Source organism: Vulpes lagopus, chromosome 2, assembly GCF_018345385.1.
Source record: "Vulpes lagopus strain Blue_001 chromosome 2, ASM1834538v1, whole genome shotgun sequence".
Classification (NCBI taxonomy): Eukaryota; Metazoa; Chordata; class Mammalia; order Carnivora; family Canidae; genus Vulpes; species Vulpes lagopus.
The window spans coordinates 8,787,933-8,807,517 of record NC_054825.1 but is presented as its reverse complement, the minus strand read 5'-3'; the positions used below and the strand labels follow the sequence as shown (position 1 = coordinate 8,807,517).

The 19,585-nt window shown below is 45.0% G+C and overlaps 2 protein-coding genes across 2 annotated transcripts; both read right to left on the bottom strand.

The window, feature by feature from the left end:
• Positions 1-1,429: 1,429 nt before the first annotated feature.
• On the bottom strand, positions 1,430-13,847 carry CUZD1 (CUB and zona pellucida like domains 1). The gene is made up of 9 exons (XM_041730776.1): positions 13,766-13,847; positions 11,773-11,923; positions 9,485-9,699; positions 7,927-8,077; positions 7,378-7,595; positions 6,519-6,691; positions 4,856-5,247; positions 3,226-3,494; positions 1,430-1,605 (listed from the first exon to the last, which is right to left on the bottom strand). Exons 1-9 carry the CDS (start codon positions 13,845-13,847, stop codon positions 1,430-1,432), a joined length of 1,827 nt encoding a protein of 608 aa, XP_041586710.1.
• Positions 13,848-18,200: 4,353 nt separating this feature from the next.
• FAM24B (family with sequence similarity 24 member B) lies at positions 18,201-19,475 on the bottom strand. The gene is made up of 2 exons (XM_041730765.1): positions 19,384-19,475; positions 18,201-18,387 (listed from the first exon to the last, which is right to left on the bottom strand). The coding sequence occupies exons 1-2, from the start codon at positions 19,473-19,475 to the stop codon at positions 18,201-18,203; spliced, it is 279 nt and encodes a 92-aa protein (XP_041586699.1).
• Between the last annotated feature and the right edge of the window lie 110 nt (positions 19,476-19,585).

Sequence of the window (19,585 nt, the reverse complement as noted above, 5' to 3'; positions counted from 1 at the left end):
CACTGCGAAGGTTTTTTGATTCATGATGATACAGTTTTACACTGTCTACTGAGTCACTATATTTGATGATTTTCTTAGTATGACACTGCTATGCCTGGCGTGCCTCTGGGTAGCCCCTGGGGCCTGGCCACCGGCACGTGTTCACTCAGTTCCTGATGGAAAGATGGCAGAGGGGCCAGGGATCAGACACTTCTTAAGTGCTGTCTTTACTGAATTTGATTTGCTCATTCTAATTTAGTTCTTAAGAGCTTTCACATTAGGTTAGAAAAGAAGCTTGCAAAAATAAATAAATAAATAAATAAATAAATAAATAAATAAATAAATAATAGATAAATAAATAAAATACAATAAAAAAGAAAAGAAGCTTGCAGTAGCTCCATTTAGTCATACAGACAAATGCAGAAGAGGCTCAACTACATGGCCGTTTGGGGGAAGTGCTTAGAAGATCTGAGTGGAAATATTAAAAAGAAAATGAGGAAGATCTACCTTCATTTGGAGCTGGAAACCCAGTGGGTCCCTAACAACTTGTTCAAGGAAGGTAGAGATGCTGTTTTACTCGTGATGTATGCCCCGGGCATACTGTGCACCCAATCCATGTGCATGGGTGTCAAGGAGAATGTCTTTGGGCATTCAGAAATGTGGGTGCCTCCTTGGTTGTGCGTCAGAACCTGAGACTATGGTGGTGTTGGGTGATGAACCAGTAGAGTCATACTGTCCATCTACGACAAAGAATTCAATATGATGTCTGGTATGCGCAACCTGAGTGCGCATCAAGGCCTTTCCTGTTGTGTCAGTGTCAGCCAGAAACTGACTACTCCTTGTTAGGGTTACGTTTGGCTTTGGTGTTTGATGGTAAATGGGAAGAGAATTGTTGTCTTCATTCATTAACCTAGAAACTACACACAAGGGCTCCCCTTTATAGTCAAGCTCTGCTTTCCTATTCCTAGATCATAAAATAGCTTTCCTCTTTCCAGAGCCCTTCCCTGAGATGTGTTCAAGTTGTAAAATGCTGAGGCTCGGCCTTCGAGTGAGGCATGGGAAGAAATAACATGGCACTTCTCTCCATCACAGTTACTCTCAGAAATATTTGCATCTAGGAAACAAATACATCTAACGCTGTAGATTTAAGTAAAAACAACCTTTTCTTTTCACCTGAAGTTTACTCAGAAGGTTTTGTGCTCGTGAAAAAAGGATGTTCCTAATTCATTCAATATTTTGGTGGCTTTCCTTCTTTAGCAGGAGATCTAAATGACACAATGTTTGTTCATTTCGATCACCCCTGCAAGGCAGCACGCTCTGACCAAAGTGACAGCAGGACCTGTACGTCATTGTTAATGAGGCTCTTCCTAATTTATTTATAACGTGTAGCCACAAGGCAGCATTTCCTTTGGTGTTCAGGGAAAATGAGTCTCAGTGAAGGCTGACCCTGTTAGTTCATATTCTGAAGCTTCTGGTATTTGTAGTCCGTTCTCTGATTCACAAAATGCCTTGTTATGATCACGGCCACAATCACGAGATTCAGAGCAAGGACCGTGAATGAAAATAGATGCAGACTACTGAAAGGTTGACTCTGAGTTTCTTCTTTGTGTATCTGATCCTGAAATCCTATAATTAGAAACAAGATAAAAATCATTAAAAGAAAAGTACTACCTGGCATTACAAAATTGTCATGAATGTGTCTCTCTCCACAGTCTGTGAATCTTCTGCATCAATTAATGTAGGATATATAATGCCAAAGTGACACACATAGGTACTGCTAGCAAATATTTCAATTAGTTTATGCTTCTTTTTTTTAAAAAAGATTTTATTTATTTATTCATGAGAGACACAGAGAGAGAGGCAGAGACACAGGCAGAGGGAGAAGCAGGCTCCCTGCAGCGAGCCCGATGCAAGCCCTGCGCCAAAGGCAGGTGTTCAACCGCTGAGCCACCCAGGTGTCCCTAGTATATGCTTCTGCTTAATTTAAAAGACAAGATGTCCTTACGTTTGTTTGTTTAAATAGTTCATTTGTCTCCCTGACCTAAGGTGAGAAACTTGTGGAATTCAATCATCAAGGTCCAACAGAAATGTAAGTCCATTCATTGATAGTCACTCATCTCCCACACTCGTCAAACTATATTTGATTGATAGAGAAACAACTAGTTCTTCTCTTGAAATAGGAAAAGGATATTTTTTCTAATGTGGATGATATCTCTATAACTTTCATTCATAAATTTTCAACTAATTGACTAATACCCATAGATGCATTGTCTTTTTAGTGAATATGTTTATTAAATTACTGGATTTCATTTTTGTTTGTGTTCTTTTGTTTTTGTCATAGAAATATTTTGCTACAGGGACACCTGGGTGGCTCAGTGGTTAAGGGCCTGCCTTTGGCTCAAGTCATGATCCCAGGGTCCCGGAATCAAGTCCCATATTGGGCTCCCTGCGGGAAGCTTGCTTCTCCCTCTGCCTATGTCTCCGCCCCCCTCCGTCTTTCATGAATAAATAAAATATTTGAAAAAAAAAAGAAATATTTTGCTACAAACTAGAATCCTACTCCTTCACAATCCACACATAATAATAAAGACAGAGGACATAAGATTCTTTTATGACAGGATCATTTTCATAAAAGGTAAATTCTTATAAATAGGTTTTATGTAATTACGGTCTACCAGAGCCAGTCAGCCATGGCTTGTCCTTTGGGCATTCACCATCACCCTGTTCTCATTTGACCTGACAGGGGGCTTGTTTTCAAACTTTAAAAAGAAGCAGGGTTATCTTGAAAATATGGTATTTTCTGTTTTGAAAAAATTGTGGGTTTTTTTTTCCCCAAAAAAGGTGATTTGTGTGGGATGCTGGTTCATCTGATTTTCCTCATTTAGGAGTTAAAATACATTGCTTTTGACTCTGTTTTCTGCCATGGTGTCTATACTAAGAAGTCAGGAAGCTGAGAGAAACTGTTGTTTTTAGAAGTGAGGACATTGCATTTATCCTCAAAAGCCGTGTGAATAATGGTGAATTATCAGAGCATAATATGCTTACAACATACATGCTTACAACATACATGGTTTTCATTTTATCAACTAGTAGAAGGAAAAATTAATCTTTTGTGCTTACCGTAGTTAGGGCTTCGCTACAAATATCATAAATCTCTAAACTGTACATGCTTAAGGAGGAATACATCTGAGCAAATTTTAATGAACCAGGAGGTGGTCTTAGATCACTTAATAGCTTTCTCCTTACCTGTATTTCCACTTGCACTTCGATCCCTTTTCAGACGAATAGGTCCTATGACAGCATCGGTCTTCCATTTGTATGAAGAAAGGTCTCGTTTCGTTCTAGAGACACAGCCTTGGCTGCATCGAGACTGATGGTCACCACTATCACATATCAAAATCTTACACTGTAGATACACGGAGCCCAGACTGTTCAAGAACTTAAAGGCATTAAATTGGAATCTTCCATAGTGTTCAGATAAGGGATACACCTTACAAGTCTCATCCTGATTACATCTGGAACAGAATTCACAGCACATTTAGAAGATTTACGTTCAGTCTTTCTAATGCTGAAAAGAAATGATACAAAGTTTTCTTTGAACTGCCTGATTTGATCGCTTCTCAGCCTTTTGGCTAAGATCAGGTGTGAACTGTCTGATTGTGGATCAAAAATTTCTCTAGAAAGACAATGTCTCCCATCCCAGTATTAACTTGGCCCAACCCTGCATAGCCTCCGAGATCAGAGGATATCAGGCACGTTGTATATAAGTGATGAATCACTAAATTATAGTGAAACTGATACTACATGATAAGTTAACTAACTAGAATTTAGATACAAATTTGGAGAGAATAAAAAATTTTTAAAAACAGATAATGTCTTTAGCTCACAATGTAGTGAGCTTAAGGCTATGGATCTGATTCCTGGGTAAAATAAAGTTCCCTACGGCAATAACATTTCTAGTCCATGTGAATTAATTAGAAAATCAATTTGGATATATTAGAGCTCAAACATCTTACTTTATACACTTTCTGTGAATGTGTCAGTATGGCTGATGTAGTTAAAATCTATCAACTTATAGAAAAAAAAGGAAAATTTTCCTTTCAAAAGAACGTTTTAAAAAAATGTTCGTTAGTTTGTTTTTCAGTATGTTCCACACCCAATGTGGGGCTTGAACTCACAACCCTGCGATTAAGAGTCATATGCTTTACCAACTGAACCAGCCAGTGACCCCTTTTTTCCCCAAAGAATACCACATACGCTTTACAAATTTCATTATGTTTGTGTTCTAGAGCTGGAATGAGTGAAATAATCTTTTGTGATTTTTGTTTAAAATAACCAGGTGTCTATGGGACACCTGGGTGGCTTAGTGGTTGAACATCTGCCTTTGACCCAGGGCGTGATCCTGGGGTCCTGGGATCAAGTCCCACATCGGGCTCCCTGCATGGAGCCTGCTTCTCCCTCTGCCTGTATCTCTGCCTCTCTCTTTCTGCATCTCTCATGAATAAATAAATAAAATCTTAAAAAAATAAAATAAGTAAAATAAAATAACCAAAGTGTGGAGGAAAAAAGCAAGAACAAAAACATAAAGCCTTCTTGACAAAAAATAAATGTGTTTCTACCAGCAAATATTTTGGAAATATACTTAAAATTCTACTGGATATGGGCTGTGGCTGTAAAAATGCTTTAACTTAAATTATTTGTAATGAGTACATAGTAACTGTAATTCATAATATGATTACATTTACTAAATTCCATGGTAGCAGTACTAGAAAAAAGCATGCATGAATGCATTCATGAATCATGTATCACAAAAAATACTATTTCATTCAAGTCACTACGGAAACTCAGAGAAGCATGTCACCCCATCAGTACGTACCCACTCTTGATTAGGTCATAAGTTGGAGATGCAAAGTCAGGTGTGGGAGAGGCTCTACAGGTGTCCAGGAACACCACCAAATTTGGATCCGAGGTATACAGACTGACTTGAACAAAGAGAGTTTGGTTCAAATCCACGTAATATGGTGACTCCAGTATAGGCTTTGCAAATGAACTAGACTCAAAAAGGGACATGCTTGTGTTATATTTGCCCAGCGCACTTTCATTTTGTATTATGTCGTCTTCCGTTATGTACATCATCTCCACAGTGGAATTCTGTTCCATTTCACACTTCAGAATAATCTGAAGATGTTTCTGACGGGTGATCACTTCAGACGTGGGGGACGGATTGAGAGTGATGATATTGGTGTAAGTCACAGAATGATCTTCTACCTGCAGGGTGAGATTGGATTAAATCCAGTAATAGCAAAAAAAAAAAAAATCCAGTAATAACTTAGAGCACAGAGATGATTAATATCTGCAGGTAGAGACATAATTTTCTTAAATCACAAGACTGCAGCTTTCATGTCGGGATACTAAAAGCTTCAATGTGATTTAAGAAATATTCTGGGTGGGAAGAAAGGTGTCAGATGAAAGACAGAGCGCAGCTGAGACTCGAAGACAGAATTTGACAGAACTTTTTCCAGTTATGTTAAAAAAAATTCTGGGAACACCTGGGTGGCTCAGTGGTTGAGCGTCTGCCTTTGGCTCAGGTGGTGATCACAGGATCCTGGGATAGAGTCCTGTATCAGGCTCCCCACAGGGAGCATGCTTCTCCCTCTATGTCTCTGCCTTTCTCTCTCATGAACAAATAAAATCTTTAAAAACAAACAAAAAGAAAAAACAAAAAACAATTCTGAATGCAAACTTCCAGCCCTAGAGGGAACTGAGATCCTGTAATGTACGGCCTTCTGAAAGTAGCATCAAGTTAGTGTGGCTCACTGTGCAGTTCCCCAAGTGTCTGCAGACAGAAGTCCTGCCACAGGTTTTCCCCAGGCTGCCTTCCCTGGGGATGCACAGATAACAGCCCAGGTGTTCCTACATTTGGAGCAGAAAATAACAATTGACTTCTATCCTTATGGACTCTGGAGTAGCTGCCATTCTTCTCAAAATGGTTGTTGTTTAATGACATGAGTGACAGTTTTAGGGTAGACATCCTAAAAGGGACTTACGGGTTGTAAATGCTTGAGATCTTGAAGTTCTAGAAAATGGAGAACAAATCACAAACTTATGTCTTTAGTGTTTGAAACAAGGATAATGCTCTTATCTTCTCCCTTTACAGGGGAAAGGAGATCCTAGAATTACAGCTAGGTTTTTCCTAAATACGTGATCTAATCCTTTTCTGTACAAGTCTTACTGGGAGGCTCCTACACCTGCAGCACGTAGATGTCCAAACCTTCTTCACTGAATTCTCAGAATTCTTCACCTTTTGGGAAAGATAACTGCCTCTAGTTGCCCTGAAAATGAATGTGCTAATATGTGTGTGTGTGTGTGTGTGTGTGTGTGTGTGTGTGTTAGGCCACCACACAAGTGAGTGGGCTTCCATGTTCACACAGGCTTACCCTGTGCTAGGCCATTAACACCACCAGCAAGTTCTGCGCCATCAGTACGATCTGACAGACTGCTGGTGTTCAACAAAACCCAGCTCGGTGTCTCACTTTTACCTTTTTGATTGTACCACATCCATCAAGAGGGATAGAAAAGTCTATCACATTGGATATCTTTGGTCTGCAAGTTGGGTCATTCAGTTGTAAGTTATTCTCATTGTATGTAAATGATTCCAGGTAAGATTTATTTATGATGATTCTCATCTTGTCAGAAGAGCAAGTTAAAGACGCTGTTCAGAAAAACAAAACAAGGATGATTATGTTTATGACAGCTAGGAACTCTGGATCTTGAAAAGCTGTGTGTACAGAAGACCACATAAAAACTCAAAACCTCTTTTGCCTTAAACAGTGATCGGAAACCTGAGACAGGGATCCCTGGGTGGTGCAGTGGTTTAGCCCCTGACTTTGGCCCAGGGCGCGATCCTGATCCCACGTCGGGCTCCTGGTGCATGGAGCCTGCTTCTCCCTCTGCCTATGTCTCTGTCTCTCTCTCTCTCTCTCTCTCTCTCTCTCTCTCTCTCTGTGACTATCATAAATAAATAAAATTTAATAAAAAAAAAAAAAGGAAGCCTGAGACAGCAGGTACTTGATCCACCTTTTACAATGTTCACTGAGACCCCGTCTGCAACTGAAATCTGTAAATCTATTGTTTTTTGTTGTGCCTTTACAGAAGGCATTACAGGAAACAGTCTGTATTTCCTACAGAAATCGTTTCCAAATTAATAAAACCATCAATTTCCTCTTGTACTAAGCAATGCACCGAACTGGTTCTCAAGCTTCAGATTATGAATATACATTCCAAAGTACATAGTACAGGCTTGCAAATAGGGACAGCGACAGGTAGGCTAAGAGGTGAGCAGCAGTTTCTATGGCCACAATCTCCAAGAGCTCAAAATAGCTAAAGAACATGACTTACTAGTGTTGATATTTTCTGCATAAATTGAAGTATAGGAAGCAGAGAAACCCCGGTAGGAGTTGGCGTAATCTGTCGATAGTACGACGGTCAGTGAGTCTGACGAGGATTCAAAGGTGGGCTTCGCATAGCCACACACTTCTCCCATCAGGCCAGAGGTGGTGGAGGAGCCATCATAGACAGCAATGAAATCAAATCTGCAGTGTTCGTCCGCTTCTATGCTAAAGAAGTAGGGCCTCTGGTGAAAAAGCTTTGCAAACCAACTCAATTCTCAATAGCCCAGTCTTGAGCGATTAAAGATTTTCCCTCACAACGGTATCTCAGGTTTATGACAAACCTGGGGCTTTGCCAGTCCCTGATGGGACCTCAGAATCTTCAGAAAAATAGTCAACTTAGTTCAATGACATAGTATTGGTGTTTTCTCTATACGCCAGTTTTGTGAAAAGTGACCCTCTATGAGGGGGTTCACATAATTTTTCTCCCCCAGGGTCCCCATTTGCCAGGTGGGCTCACGGCATTTCTCCCACAGCAGAAATGGACCACAATACTTACAAAATGTCTTTGAAGTTTAATTTTATCTTATAACCTTTCTCCACTTGTATGTGCCACACACAATAAGCCAGTGCAGGATGCGCATTTGGGTAATTGGGGCTGGTAAAGGATCCTTTGGGGCTGTCCAAGTAACCACCACAGTTTGGAATAGCTGTCAGGGATGAGAGGGTGACCGTGAATGTAAGTCAAAACAGAGACTTTGCTTAGTTTCCATGCGGTGTGTCTAGCTTAATAAGCAAACACCCACCCTCGCCCAAATTTTGTTCCATTGCTGTCATTTGAATTGGTGGCATACCGAGGTTTTCATCCTTCTTTATCGCGGGATTTTCTGACCACTGGTTCAGGACTGCATGATAGTGTAAGACCTGCCCCAGCTAGAGAGACCCTCCATCACCTGGACTAAGTCACAGAAAATGACATCACACTCTTGGGCCTGGCATTGGAGGCTCTTCCTCACTCAGCCCAGCCCAGCTTTCCAGCCTCATCAGCCACCTCCACGTCACTGCTGTGCCAGCCTGTCCTTTCTTCCCGCAGTGCCTCACATTGCTGGTTCCAGCAGAACAGGAATGTTCTCCTCCTCTGGTTCCCACCTCTCCCTACCCTACACTAGCATTCCAGCTCAGCACAGATGCAGCCTTCAGGAAGCCACCCTGGGTCCCTCCCTCCCTCCCCTGGGAAGGAAGCAAGCAGCTGCATGAGTGAAATAGGCAACACAGAAGGCTCTTTTCGGGGCATGGAAAACAGTCTAGGTTGGCTAATGCATAGGATGCAGGCGAGGCCTGGGGAGGGAATGCAGAGGGAAGGCCTGAAAAGGTGGCCTGGCTTTGGCTTTGGAAAACCCTGAATGCTCCACTCTGGAGATTTGTCAACACCAAGGAATCAGTGGTTTAAGAGGAGTGACGTGGTCATCTCTGGGCCTCAGAAAGCCAACCAGAGTGGAACTTGGCTCACGAACCCACTTGCAGAATTTCTAGGCGTTCTGCTTTGCGCTGCAGCAGAATCTGGGTGCTGTGAATGCAGAACCCCCTTCACATGTGATTGCCTGACAAGTTAGGTCCGCATTTCTCATCGTTTGCTCTTCCATCTTTGTCAGAATCACTTGGGGAACTTGTCAAACATGAAGGTTTCTCGAGCCCCAACGCACATCTTCTGAATCAGACCAGAGGGAGAAACGGTCCCTGAACGGGCATTTCAAAGGATCTCAGGGTTATTATAAAACAGGCCAAACCGGGAGTCTGCGTTGGTCCATAACACAGCACACTCCAACATGTAGCCATCCGATCAGCCCCATGATCCCTCATCTGGGAGCTGGGCAGAAGGCAAATTCACGGGCTCCATCCCAGAACCAGTGAAGCAGAGTCTCGGGAGGGGGTCAGGGGCCTGGGGAGGCAGGAATCTGCTTTCACAGGCTCTCCAGGTGATTCTCATGCACACAAGTTAGAGAACCACTGCCCTCACAAGCAAAGAACTCAGACTCAAGATTACAACAACCCATGCAGGAGTGTAACATTCCAAGCTCGCAGGTGGTTATGCATAGGATGTATAAGTGAGAACTCACAGGTGCCAGAAGAGAAGAAGTAGTAGAAGATGAAGACAGTTCTTTGGCTTTCTACAGAGTCGGTGACTATTTGAACCGTTAACGTACTGGATGATGACTCAAAAACAGGAATGTAGTCATGTTTACTGCAGACTTTGCCTAGCAGAGACGCCTTGGTAGAGTTTCCATCAAAAACTTTAATGTTTTCACTTTCACACGGTCCATCAGGATCAAGCCTGTGAACAGAACACACTGTGGTTAGAGGCGAGCCACCAGGCAAGGGGGTTTCAGAGTGGAGTCAGTTGTGCACATTGGCATCCCGGTTTGCAAAGTAGTGGCTTATCTGTTTTCATTCCAATCTCCCCAATACCAATTACCTCTCCACGTCCCCCAACATCACACCACACACCATCGGTCTGTAAATGCCTCAGGAAGCAGAACTGCTTTGTCAATGATTCTATCAAGAATCTGACTGGAATCCAAGACTCCTTTCCTTCGACTTCCACCTCCTGTTCCTCATGCCCATGCGGAAATTGTGGGCAGGGGACCTTATTTAGAACTCATTCCCCTTGATATTTGAAATCCGAGGCTGTTGAAAGGTGAAGCAGCCCTTCCTCCTTGGCCCCCTCTCCAGGTAAAGCAAATTTAGCCTCTTCCCAGATGCCCCTTCCCTTCCCTCACATCCCCGTGTCCTCATTCATAGGGACGGTCCCAGACCCCGCGTGGGACAGAGCACACCAGGGTGCTGTCTTCTGCCCATTCTGATGGTCTCTCCAGACGCCCTCAGAATTCCGACCCAGGGCCAAGATGCCCGAGAGGGAACCACGCGGCGGACAAACGCGGATCCTCCTTCCCCCTAGTCCCCTACCTGCTGTGTAACTTTGGGCCAGAGGCTTACTATTCCCTTTCCTCTCTCTTCTGCAACTGGGGCTGTCCCAGCTTTCGTCCCGGTTGAGGTTTATAATGTCCTGACCGGGAAGCCCCTAGCACAGGCCTGGCACACAGGGAGCATCTAAGAACTGTGAGATGCTCGTCTCCCCTCCCTCGCTCTTGCCCCGCTGCCGTCCTCTTTCTCTATGTGCCAAGAACAATGTACATGATTCTTAGGAGCCCGAGAATTCTAGGAAGTAGGGAATTTGTTTCCTTTAGGTCCCATCAGAAGTCCCTTCCGACTCCTGTGGTGTTGGGCCACGCACCCCAATGTGTCACCCTGGCCAGCAGCGGCATCAGGAACCGCCCCTGGGAGGTTGTCACCCGTGCACACACATTCTCAGGCCCCAGCTGCCCCATCTGGATCGGGACCTGGGCCCAGGGCCAGGCAATTGTGCGTTTGCAAAACCTTCCAGGTCCAGGTGTTTCTGATACTCCCCAGCTTTAGAACCACTGGGATGGGTAAGACTTTGGGCTCTGGAGTGAGGTGGCTTGGATTCTGGTCCTCTCCCACCCGTTTTAGTCTGTGACTTGGGCACATTAAGTGATTTCTCTGGGATTTCCTACCCATTGAATGGGATTAGACAGAGGGTTGCTGAGAGCATTAAGTGAGAAAGTTCTCCTGAAGCCTCAAGGGACTCTCGTAGTGCAGTGCCCCGTTCTCAGCTTGTCCTCATGCTGCCATAACCTGGGCACTTAGAGAAGACAGTTGTGTCTATTTCAAAATAAAAAATTTAAAATTAAAAAACACTGATGCCTAGTCCCTGCTCCTAGAATTGTGAGCTTATTGTATGGTGTTCAGCCCAGAAATCTGAATTTGTAGAGGCTCTCCTGCTAATTCTAATGCACACCGTGCTTTAAAACCATGAGTTTAGCGTTTTAGGGTCTGGAATCTGGAACTAGACCAGCTGGGTCTTTTTTTTTTTTTTTTTTTTTTTTTTTATAGTCACAGAGAGAAAGAGAGAGAGGCAGAGACACAGGCAGAGGGAGAAGCAGGCTCCATGCACCGGGAGCCCGATGTGGGATTCGATCCCGGGTCTCCAGGATCGCGCCCTGGGCCAAAGGCACACGCTGAACCGCTGCGCCACCCAGGGATCCCAGACCAGCTGGGTCTTAATCCCAGTCATTTCACTTACAATGTGACCTGAAACAAATCCCAACTTCCCTGTACCTGTGACAATCACACTGACTTCACAGGACCTCTGTGACCAGAGTTAGGGGCCCAGTCATCAGTCAGTGACTACCAACCATTATCATCATCATCATGATCATGGGTAATTTACCACTACCTCTAGGACCAACTGATATTTTTCCAACACAAATACCCTAGTATGGCCAGAGTTCAATGACCCTCATTAGGAAGTAAAGCCTCTACTTACTGGAAGTAGGAAAAGATGATTCTGATGCTTTTGTTTTCTGGTCTTTCTAGTGTCCAGGTACAGTTCTCATTGGAATGGAGGTTCAGGATTAGGGCTCTGTGGGCATCTGATTGACTGGAGCCTCCCAAACTGGCCTGGCAACTTGATTTGCCTGGTAGAAATCACAGTTGACATTGAGGAAAGTCATCCGCCCCTGGCCTCCTCCTCCCCCAGGGACTGGGAATCTACCTGCCACAGTGTAATATCCAGACAAGCATGCAGATAGTTGGGAATGGTATTTAGCTCATTCCAAATTTGGTAAGCTCTTGGCAATTGGTTTCCCCCTCTTAGAGTCCTTGGGGGGAAATATTTATGATTTCTCTACATATGGCGCATAAAAAATAAAGACTATATTAGAGCTTAAGGAAAGATGGTTTTATGAAGAAGCTTTATATCTACAATATATAAAGAACTCTTACAACTCAGTAATTAAAAGAAAGCCCAATTAAAAAATGGGCAAATGACCAAAATAAGTATTTCTCCAAAGAACACATAAAGGCCAATTAACACACAAGGAGATACTCAATATCACTAGTTACTGGGGAAATGCAATTCAAAACCGTGAGCTACCACTTCACACCATTTAATATGTGAAACAAAACTAGAGTCAAAAACAGAAAATAAATGAGTGTTGACAAGGATGTGGAGAAATTGGAACCCTCCTGCAAAGCTCATCGGAACATAAAATGGGGCAGCTGCTAGGAAAATCATCTGACAATTTCTCAAAAGATTAATCAGGGAGTTACCATAACCCAGCAATTCCACTTCTAGGCATATCTCCAAGAAGAATGAAAACATATGTTCACACAAAGAAGTGTACACTAATGTTTACAGCAGCACCAGCCAAAATAAGCAAAAACTGATGCATCAACTGATGAATAAATAAAACGGGGTCTCTCCACACAATGCAAGATTATTCAGCAATAAGGAATGAAGTACTGATGGATGGTACAGTGTGGATGAACCTTGTAAGCATCATGCTGAATGAAAGACAACAGATTATAGGATTTCATATGTATAAATTGTCTAGATTATGGAAATCTACAGAGACAGAAGTAGATCAGTGGTTGCCTTGGGCTGAGAGCATTGGGAGAAATGAGTAACTGCTAACCGGTAAGGAGTTTCTTTTTGGGGTGATGAAAGTGTTCTCAAATTAAATAACGGTGATGGTTGCACAATTCTGTGTGTATACTAAAAACTAGTAAAATTTGCATTTTACAAGGGTGAATTTTTATGGTATGTGAATTTTATCCTTAAAAAGCTGTTACTCAAAACAAGGAGGAAGAGGAGGAGGAACAGCTACAATGGAACGTGAACAAGAAAACCAAATACTTCATAATGGAACCCAACGAAGGGTGAAGAACTTCACTTAGAAACAAAAAGCTTGGGATCCCTGGGTGGCGCAGCGGTTTGGCGCCTGCCTTTGGCCCAGGGCGCGATCCTGGAGACCCGGGATCGAATCCCACGTCGGGCTCCCGGTGCATGGAGCCTGCTTCTCCCTCTGCCTGTGTCTCTGCCTCTCTCTCTCACTGTGTGCCTATCATAAATAAATAAAAAATTTTAAAAAAAAGAAACAAAAAGCTTTGCATTTTCCTTATTATCTGTGATGATAAGTGATGTCCTTGTAACAATAGTCTCATTTATTTTTCCCCTAATAATAACTATTACTATGTTTATTAGTAAAAAAAAAAAAAATACCAGCAAAGACAATTAAAGAAAAAAGCATAGGGGCACCGGGGTGGCTCACTTAAGCATCCGCCTTTGGGTCAAGTCATGACCCAGGGTCCTGGATCTGGAATCCCTGCTTGGTGGAGAGCCTGCTTCTCCTCCCTCTGCCTTCTGCTCCCCCTACTTGTGCACTCTCTCTTTCCTCTCTCTCTGTCAGATAAATAAAATCTTGAAAGAAAAAAGAAAGGAAGGAAGGAAGAAAAAACAACAGGTTCAATTTTCTTACCTTCAGACTTAGTCAAGTTCAAGTCTGCCAAACATGGCACCAGTAAGAAGGCTAAAAGGACGAGCCTTCTCACAGCCTCCATCTTTCCCAGGGGTAGAACAGCCTAAAGGGTTAGCAGAGAGTTTTATACTTCGCAGAAGTGTTCCTTATCTGGCTTCAGGGCTTCCTGGAGACCTTCAGGGAAATGTGTCAGGTTGACCATGCAAGGGCCAAACTTCTCTTGTGAGAAGAGAGCAGCTGTGTGCCTGATTGATTATCAGCAATCCCTCCAGTGAGTGTTGGCTCTCCCCAGTCCATTCCAGGAACGTCTACACAAAGTTCCCAGCTAAAGCTCTTCATGGGGGATCTCCGAGGCCCCTGCCCACGGTGGGCACCGAGTCATCCTTCACGGCACCAACCGGGAGCTGAGCCTTCGCCCTGTTGTTTGTTCAGATCTCAAAGCAGGTGGCGCTACTGTTATCTTACACCTTCGCTGCTCTTGTCCCCAAATGAAAGCCTTTGGATTCTGAAAGCAGGTAGTGTGGCCCCTGGACAAACTGGGTCCAGCTGGGTTGCTCAGATGCCTGCCAGGGTGCTGAGGCTGAGGAGGGGGATGGCACAGGATGGGAGGAAGAAGAAATGCAAGTCCAGATTCAGTGGATTCAAGGATTTCAAACCATTATGTCCAGAAAGCCTGAAGCCGGTGAATCAAAGTCCCTTGAGCACGACATTTTGCAGACCATAGAAAGGAATCCTGATGTCCACGGTGAGACCGGTGCTCTAGTGGCTCAGCCAGCAGCTGTGACATCAAGAGGTCATGCTCACAAGGAGCTTGTATTCCTCTTTTCACACATTCATTTATTCAAAAAATATTTGCCAGCTACCGTTTTACAGTCTGGGGATTTGGAACTAAACATGAGGAATACAGCCCCTGCCCCCATGGAACTTACTCTCTAAGTGAGGGAGACAGAGAACAAACCAAAACAAATTACAAATAGTGAGAGGTACTATGAATATAACAAAATAGGGTGATGAGATAGATTGTAGGGGGGATGCAGTATGAGGGTGAAAGTGAGAAAGATGAAATTTGAACAAAAAGAAAGAGAGAGGCGTTCATTTGTGATGTGGGCTTAAAGGATGATTTTAGGCAAAAAGAATGGGCAAGTGCAAAGGTCCTGAGGCAGGAATCAGTTGGGCATGTCTATAAAGGAAGGGAAGGCAGGCCAGCGAGGTGGATGTGAGTAAAGGGGAGGGAAGTGAGATGTAACGTAAGGAGGCAAGGTAATAGTCCAATTGTGAAGGACTTGTAGGTCAGATGGGGCATTTGGATTGTATTCTAAGTTCAGATAGAACTTTTTAAGCAGGAAAATGATGACCAATATTTTAGGAACCTTCCCTGCAGCCCTGTGAGGTAATGGTAGGCATAGACTGAACTTCTGCCTTAAAACTCTTCCTGGGTGCCCTCAACTTCTGTGTTGTTCTGTCCTTATTTGGCTCTAGGACACTCGGGTTCCTGGGCAGGGCTGTGACCCAGGGTTGTTTCCAGTTAGGCCCCAGGACCAGGCATTTGTCCTTGTACCTGTGCCACAGTGGCAAGCCCAGCACCTGTGACATTGGGAAGTTGGGCTCACAAGAAGCTGGGACACTCACCAAGGCACCTGGCACAGCCCCACTCAGTTCCTGTCGGCTAAGAGACTTCTGGGGCTGGCCACAGGTGTCCCCTGGTGGGGACAGGACGTCCTGGTGTGAGAGTGAGGGGTAGGGCAGGAGTATAGGGTAGGGACCCTTCTAATTACTAAGGGCCACTCACCCCCAGCTGTGTCCACACACCCCCACTTTGTTACTAAAGCCGTCTCCATCTCCTATGGACGTGATCTCCTGGCACCCTGAACCACCACTGGGTGTAAGGGCTCTGTGCACACTCTCCTGGAAGGGGGACTAGCAGAGGGGAAAGAACCCTGGGTGAGCAATTAAAAGACCAGCAGTTCTGGCCGGTGGCAATTTACCGTGAGATCACAGGATCCCAGGGCCTGCGGGATTGGGATACCTTATCCTGCTTAATCCTCACCATCACCTATGCAAGCCTCCAATTTACATCAAGGAAACTGAGGCTCAGAGAGGTTAAGAAACTGCCCCAATAGCACATAGCTAATGAAGGGCAGAGATGGATTAGAACCAAGTGTATCTGGCTCTGAAAGCCACATGTTCCACACTGTCCCTACTGCCCACGAGAGGCGTGTCTCTAAGAGCCCTTGCTCCATCCTGCCTCCTTCACGGACCATGGGATGCCTGGACTTTAGGCATATTCCCCATGGAATTCCAATACAGAATGTGCTTGCCCAGGGCCACCAGGGTCCTGGGCACCGTGCTGCCCACCGGGTGAGGTTCAAAGGGGCAGGTGCACCCTCTGAATCAAATCACAGCACAGGTGAACACCACAGGGCAGGGCAGTGGATGGCAGAGGGAGGCAGAGAAAATGCTTCAGGAGCTCAAGGGGGATAGGTCTCTTCCAGGTGGAAGGTCTCAGGGCAGGATCCGGGGAAGGTGCAGCCTTGAATCTGCCTCCTGAAACTCACAGTGGGGCTGGAGGACAGCCAGCCTCCAGGATTTTCTCAGCCACTAGGGCTGCTCTGTGAGCGCAGTTCCAGCTCCCACACCTCTTGTGGCAAATTTTTCCTTATCAGCCCAGCCTTCTGCTGAGAGAACTGCAACTTCTCACCTCCCCACTCTTCCCTCCCGCCAGCCTAGAGGTAAAAGCTGCTTCCTTCCTTCATTCCTGTGGTCCCTTTTCTCCCCTTTTAGTAGCTAACCACCTGTTCCTAGTTAACTCTTGATATTACTTTTTTTTTACCCTTAAGTACAACATGTGATGCTCACAAAGCAAGGGTTTTTGTTAACCAGAGAAAGTATGAATTGTGGTTACAGATGGGGAGTCTGAGTAAAAAGGGATCCGGAAGGCTCAGCGGCAAGAGCAGGAACAGAAAGGGGCTGATGGACCCAAGTGGAGAGCAGTACATCCTCCTACCTGCTGCTCTCAGATCAAGAGATCCTGGGCCCTGGCGTTCTGCTGGACATTCCTGTTAGCACCTAAAGGCACTGGCAGGTGAATCAGCAAACTCAGTGTTAAAGGGATCTAAAAAGGAGGAAATCTGCTTCTCCAGAGTTGGAGAATGACAGAAGAAACTCAGGTTTTTCAAAATGTCTTTTAGACACCATTGGGCCCAACCCCATCATAAAAGGTCACCCTAAACCCAGAGATATCCCATGTGTCTGCTCTCGCTCTCTGGGGTGACAGTTCTCCTTGACCACCGTGTAAGATAATTGCCTGCAGTAGAGTAGCTAGAGGAGAGTGAATGAAGCCTTCGCAAGGAGAAGAGCCACATGTGCTCCAGCTTGGGAATTTTCGATGAGTCTGAAACTAGAAAGGCTCTAAGATCAAAATACATTTTTCTCCTGGGGTTGGAGATGTACTGGATGCTTTCATTTTCTATTCTAACTCTCCTCATATTGCAATATGATATCACAAGATAGTTGCCCCAAGAACCCTCCTGCACTGTTGGTGGGAATGGGAACTGGTGCAGCCACTCTGGAAAACTGGAGGTTCCTCAAAGGGTTAAAAATAGAACTGCCCTATGACCCAGCAATTGCACTGCTGGGGATTTACCCCAAAGATACAGATGCAGTGAAACGCCAGGACACCTGAACCCCAATGTTCATAGCAGCAATGTCCACAATAGCCAAACTGTGGAAGGAGCCTCGGTGCCCATCGACAGATGATGGATAAAGAAGCTGTGGTCTATGTATCCAATGGAATATTCCTCAGCCATTAGAAACGACAAATACCCACCATTTGCTTCGACGTGGATGGAACTGGAGAGTATTATGCTGAGTGAAGTAAGTCAATCGGAGAAGGACAAACATTGTATGGTCTCATTCATTTGGGGAATATAAAAAATAGTGAAAGGGAATAAAGGGGAAAGGAGAAAAAATGAGTGGGAAATATCAGGGAGGGAGACAGAACATGAGAGACTCCTAACTCTGGGAAACGAACTAGGGGTGGTGGAAGGGAGGTGGGTGGGGGTGTGGGTGACTGGGTGACGGGCACTGAGGGGGGCACTTGATGGGACGAGCAACTGGGTGTTATTCTGTATGTTGGCAAATTGAACACCAATAAAAAATAAATTTATAAAAAATAAAAATAGTAAAAGTTACAAATTTTAAAAAAAGTAAAAGATAGTTGCGGCTTTCAATGTGGCTAGTACACAAATTTAAGTGCGTTTATGACTAACAAAAACCACCACTGCAGGCAGAGGATTATTTTCAATATTGCATTTATTCAAAGAACATAAATACACCATATAATACATAATGTAAACACTGTAAAACTTGACTTGAATAATACAACATTCTACTAAAAAAGAAATACTATGCATGAATATATTTGTGCCCACCCAAGTCAGAGTCCCTCATTTACATCACAGAAGCACGGTGGCAGGGGATCGAAGTCAGCATACAAGCTACATTCGTCACAGCATTGGAGGTTGGGATAAGACCCAGCGGAGAGGGCGGCTGCAGCGACCTTGTCCTGAGTGAGTATGGCTGGATTATTTTTTAAGGCCAAACAAAGAGGTGACTTTGGAGGTCTTAAGAAAAGACATACACAGAGCATGGGGTTAGAATTTTTCTTCTCCATCCATTTGTCACAATTATCAGGGGTATCTGGGAGGTTTGGGGCTGAACCAATCAAATACATGACAGCAGCCCAAAACTAGAGCTCTCGGCCCCTGTCCCAAGCTCCTATCCAATCCCTTCCTCTCCCACTGCTAGAAATGGAAAATCAGGTTACAGCCAACAGGAGAGAGCAAGCGCAGGTGTGGATCACCCAGCCGATCCCTGCAGGCCCATCAAGTGCAGAGCAGGATGGGGAAGGGGCCACACTTGGCCACCCCCACCCCCACCCCCCATGTTCTGGGATTTACCTTCCAGCTCACAGGCTTCACTTCCCTAGGACGGGAACAGCGCGGCTTCACGACCCATCTCTCTCCCAGGCTCCAGGGTTCCTCTCCCCCAAAGTTAATGACCTTTTGTCTGGGCTGCACTCCCCTGTCAGGTGTCCCCTGGGACCTTCACCCAGCTCAGCTTCCCCACAGTCCTCCAGGCCCACCTCACTGTCCCCAGGGCCATGCACGTGAATGAGAGAACCCCCTGACCGCTCCCCCAACTCCGCTAAGAGGAGGTCAATCCAGCCTGTCCTCTGAGTGAATCCCAGGCACAGACTCACCCACGCCTCCTGCACAGTCTGCAGTGCCTGGGACAGAGGGAGGGCCCAGCCAGTGTGAGGAGTAAGCCGGCTGAGGGTCCACTCGCCACTCGGGAGGGTAGTGGGGCAAAGCATCACAGCAGCAGCCCCCCCACCCCCAGCCACGCTGAGAACATTCTACTTATGAGTTCACAGCCCTAAGCCAGAAGGGGGAAAACTCATGATTCCACACTCACCTGTCTTCGCGTTTTCAGACCTACCTGCTGCTCCTGACCTCCCCCTGGGTGTGGGCACAGGGCAAAGGATGACCCTGCTCAGGCAGGGAGCCCCGGGTATCCTATTTGAGGGGGTGCTTTTCAGTCTTACCCACATCACTCACTTTAATGCGTTGGATATTTTGTGGTAAAGACCGATGACAACACACATCAGCACAAGAATGGCCATCAGGATACCGCCACCAATGCAGAACATAATTATCGTGTTGACTTTAGAAGAGTTGGCTTTATCTAGGCAGAGAAGTGCAGCAAACAAAGTGGCTTCCCTCCCCACCCAGCCACCTAGCCACCTCAACAGCTTCCTCT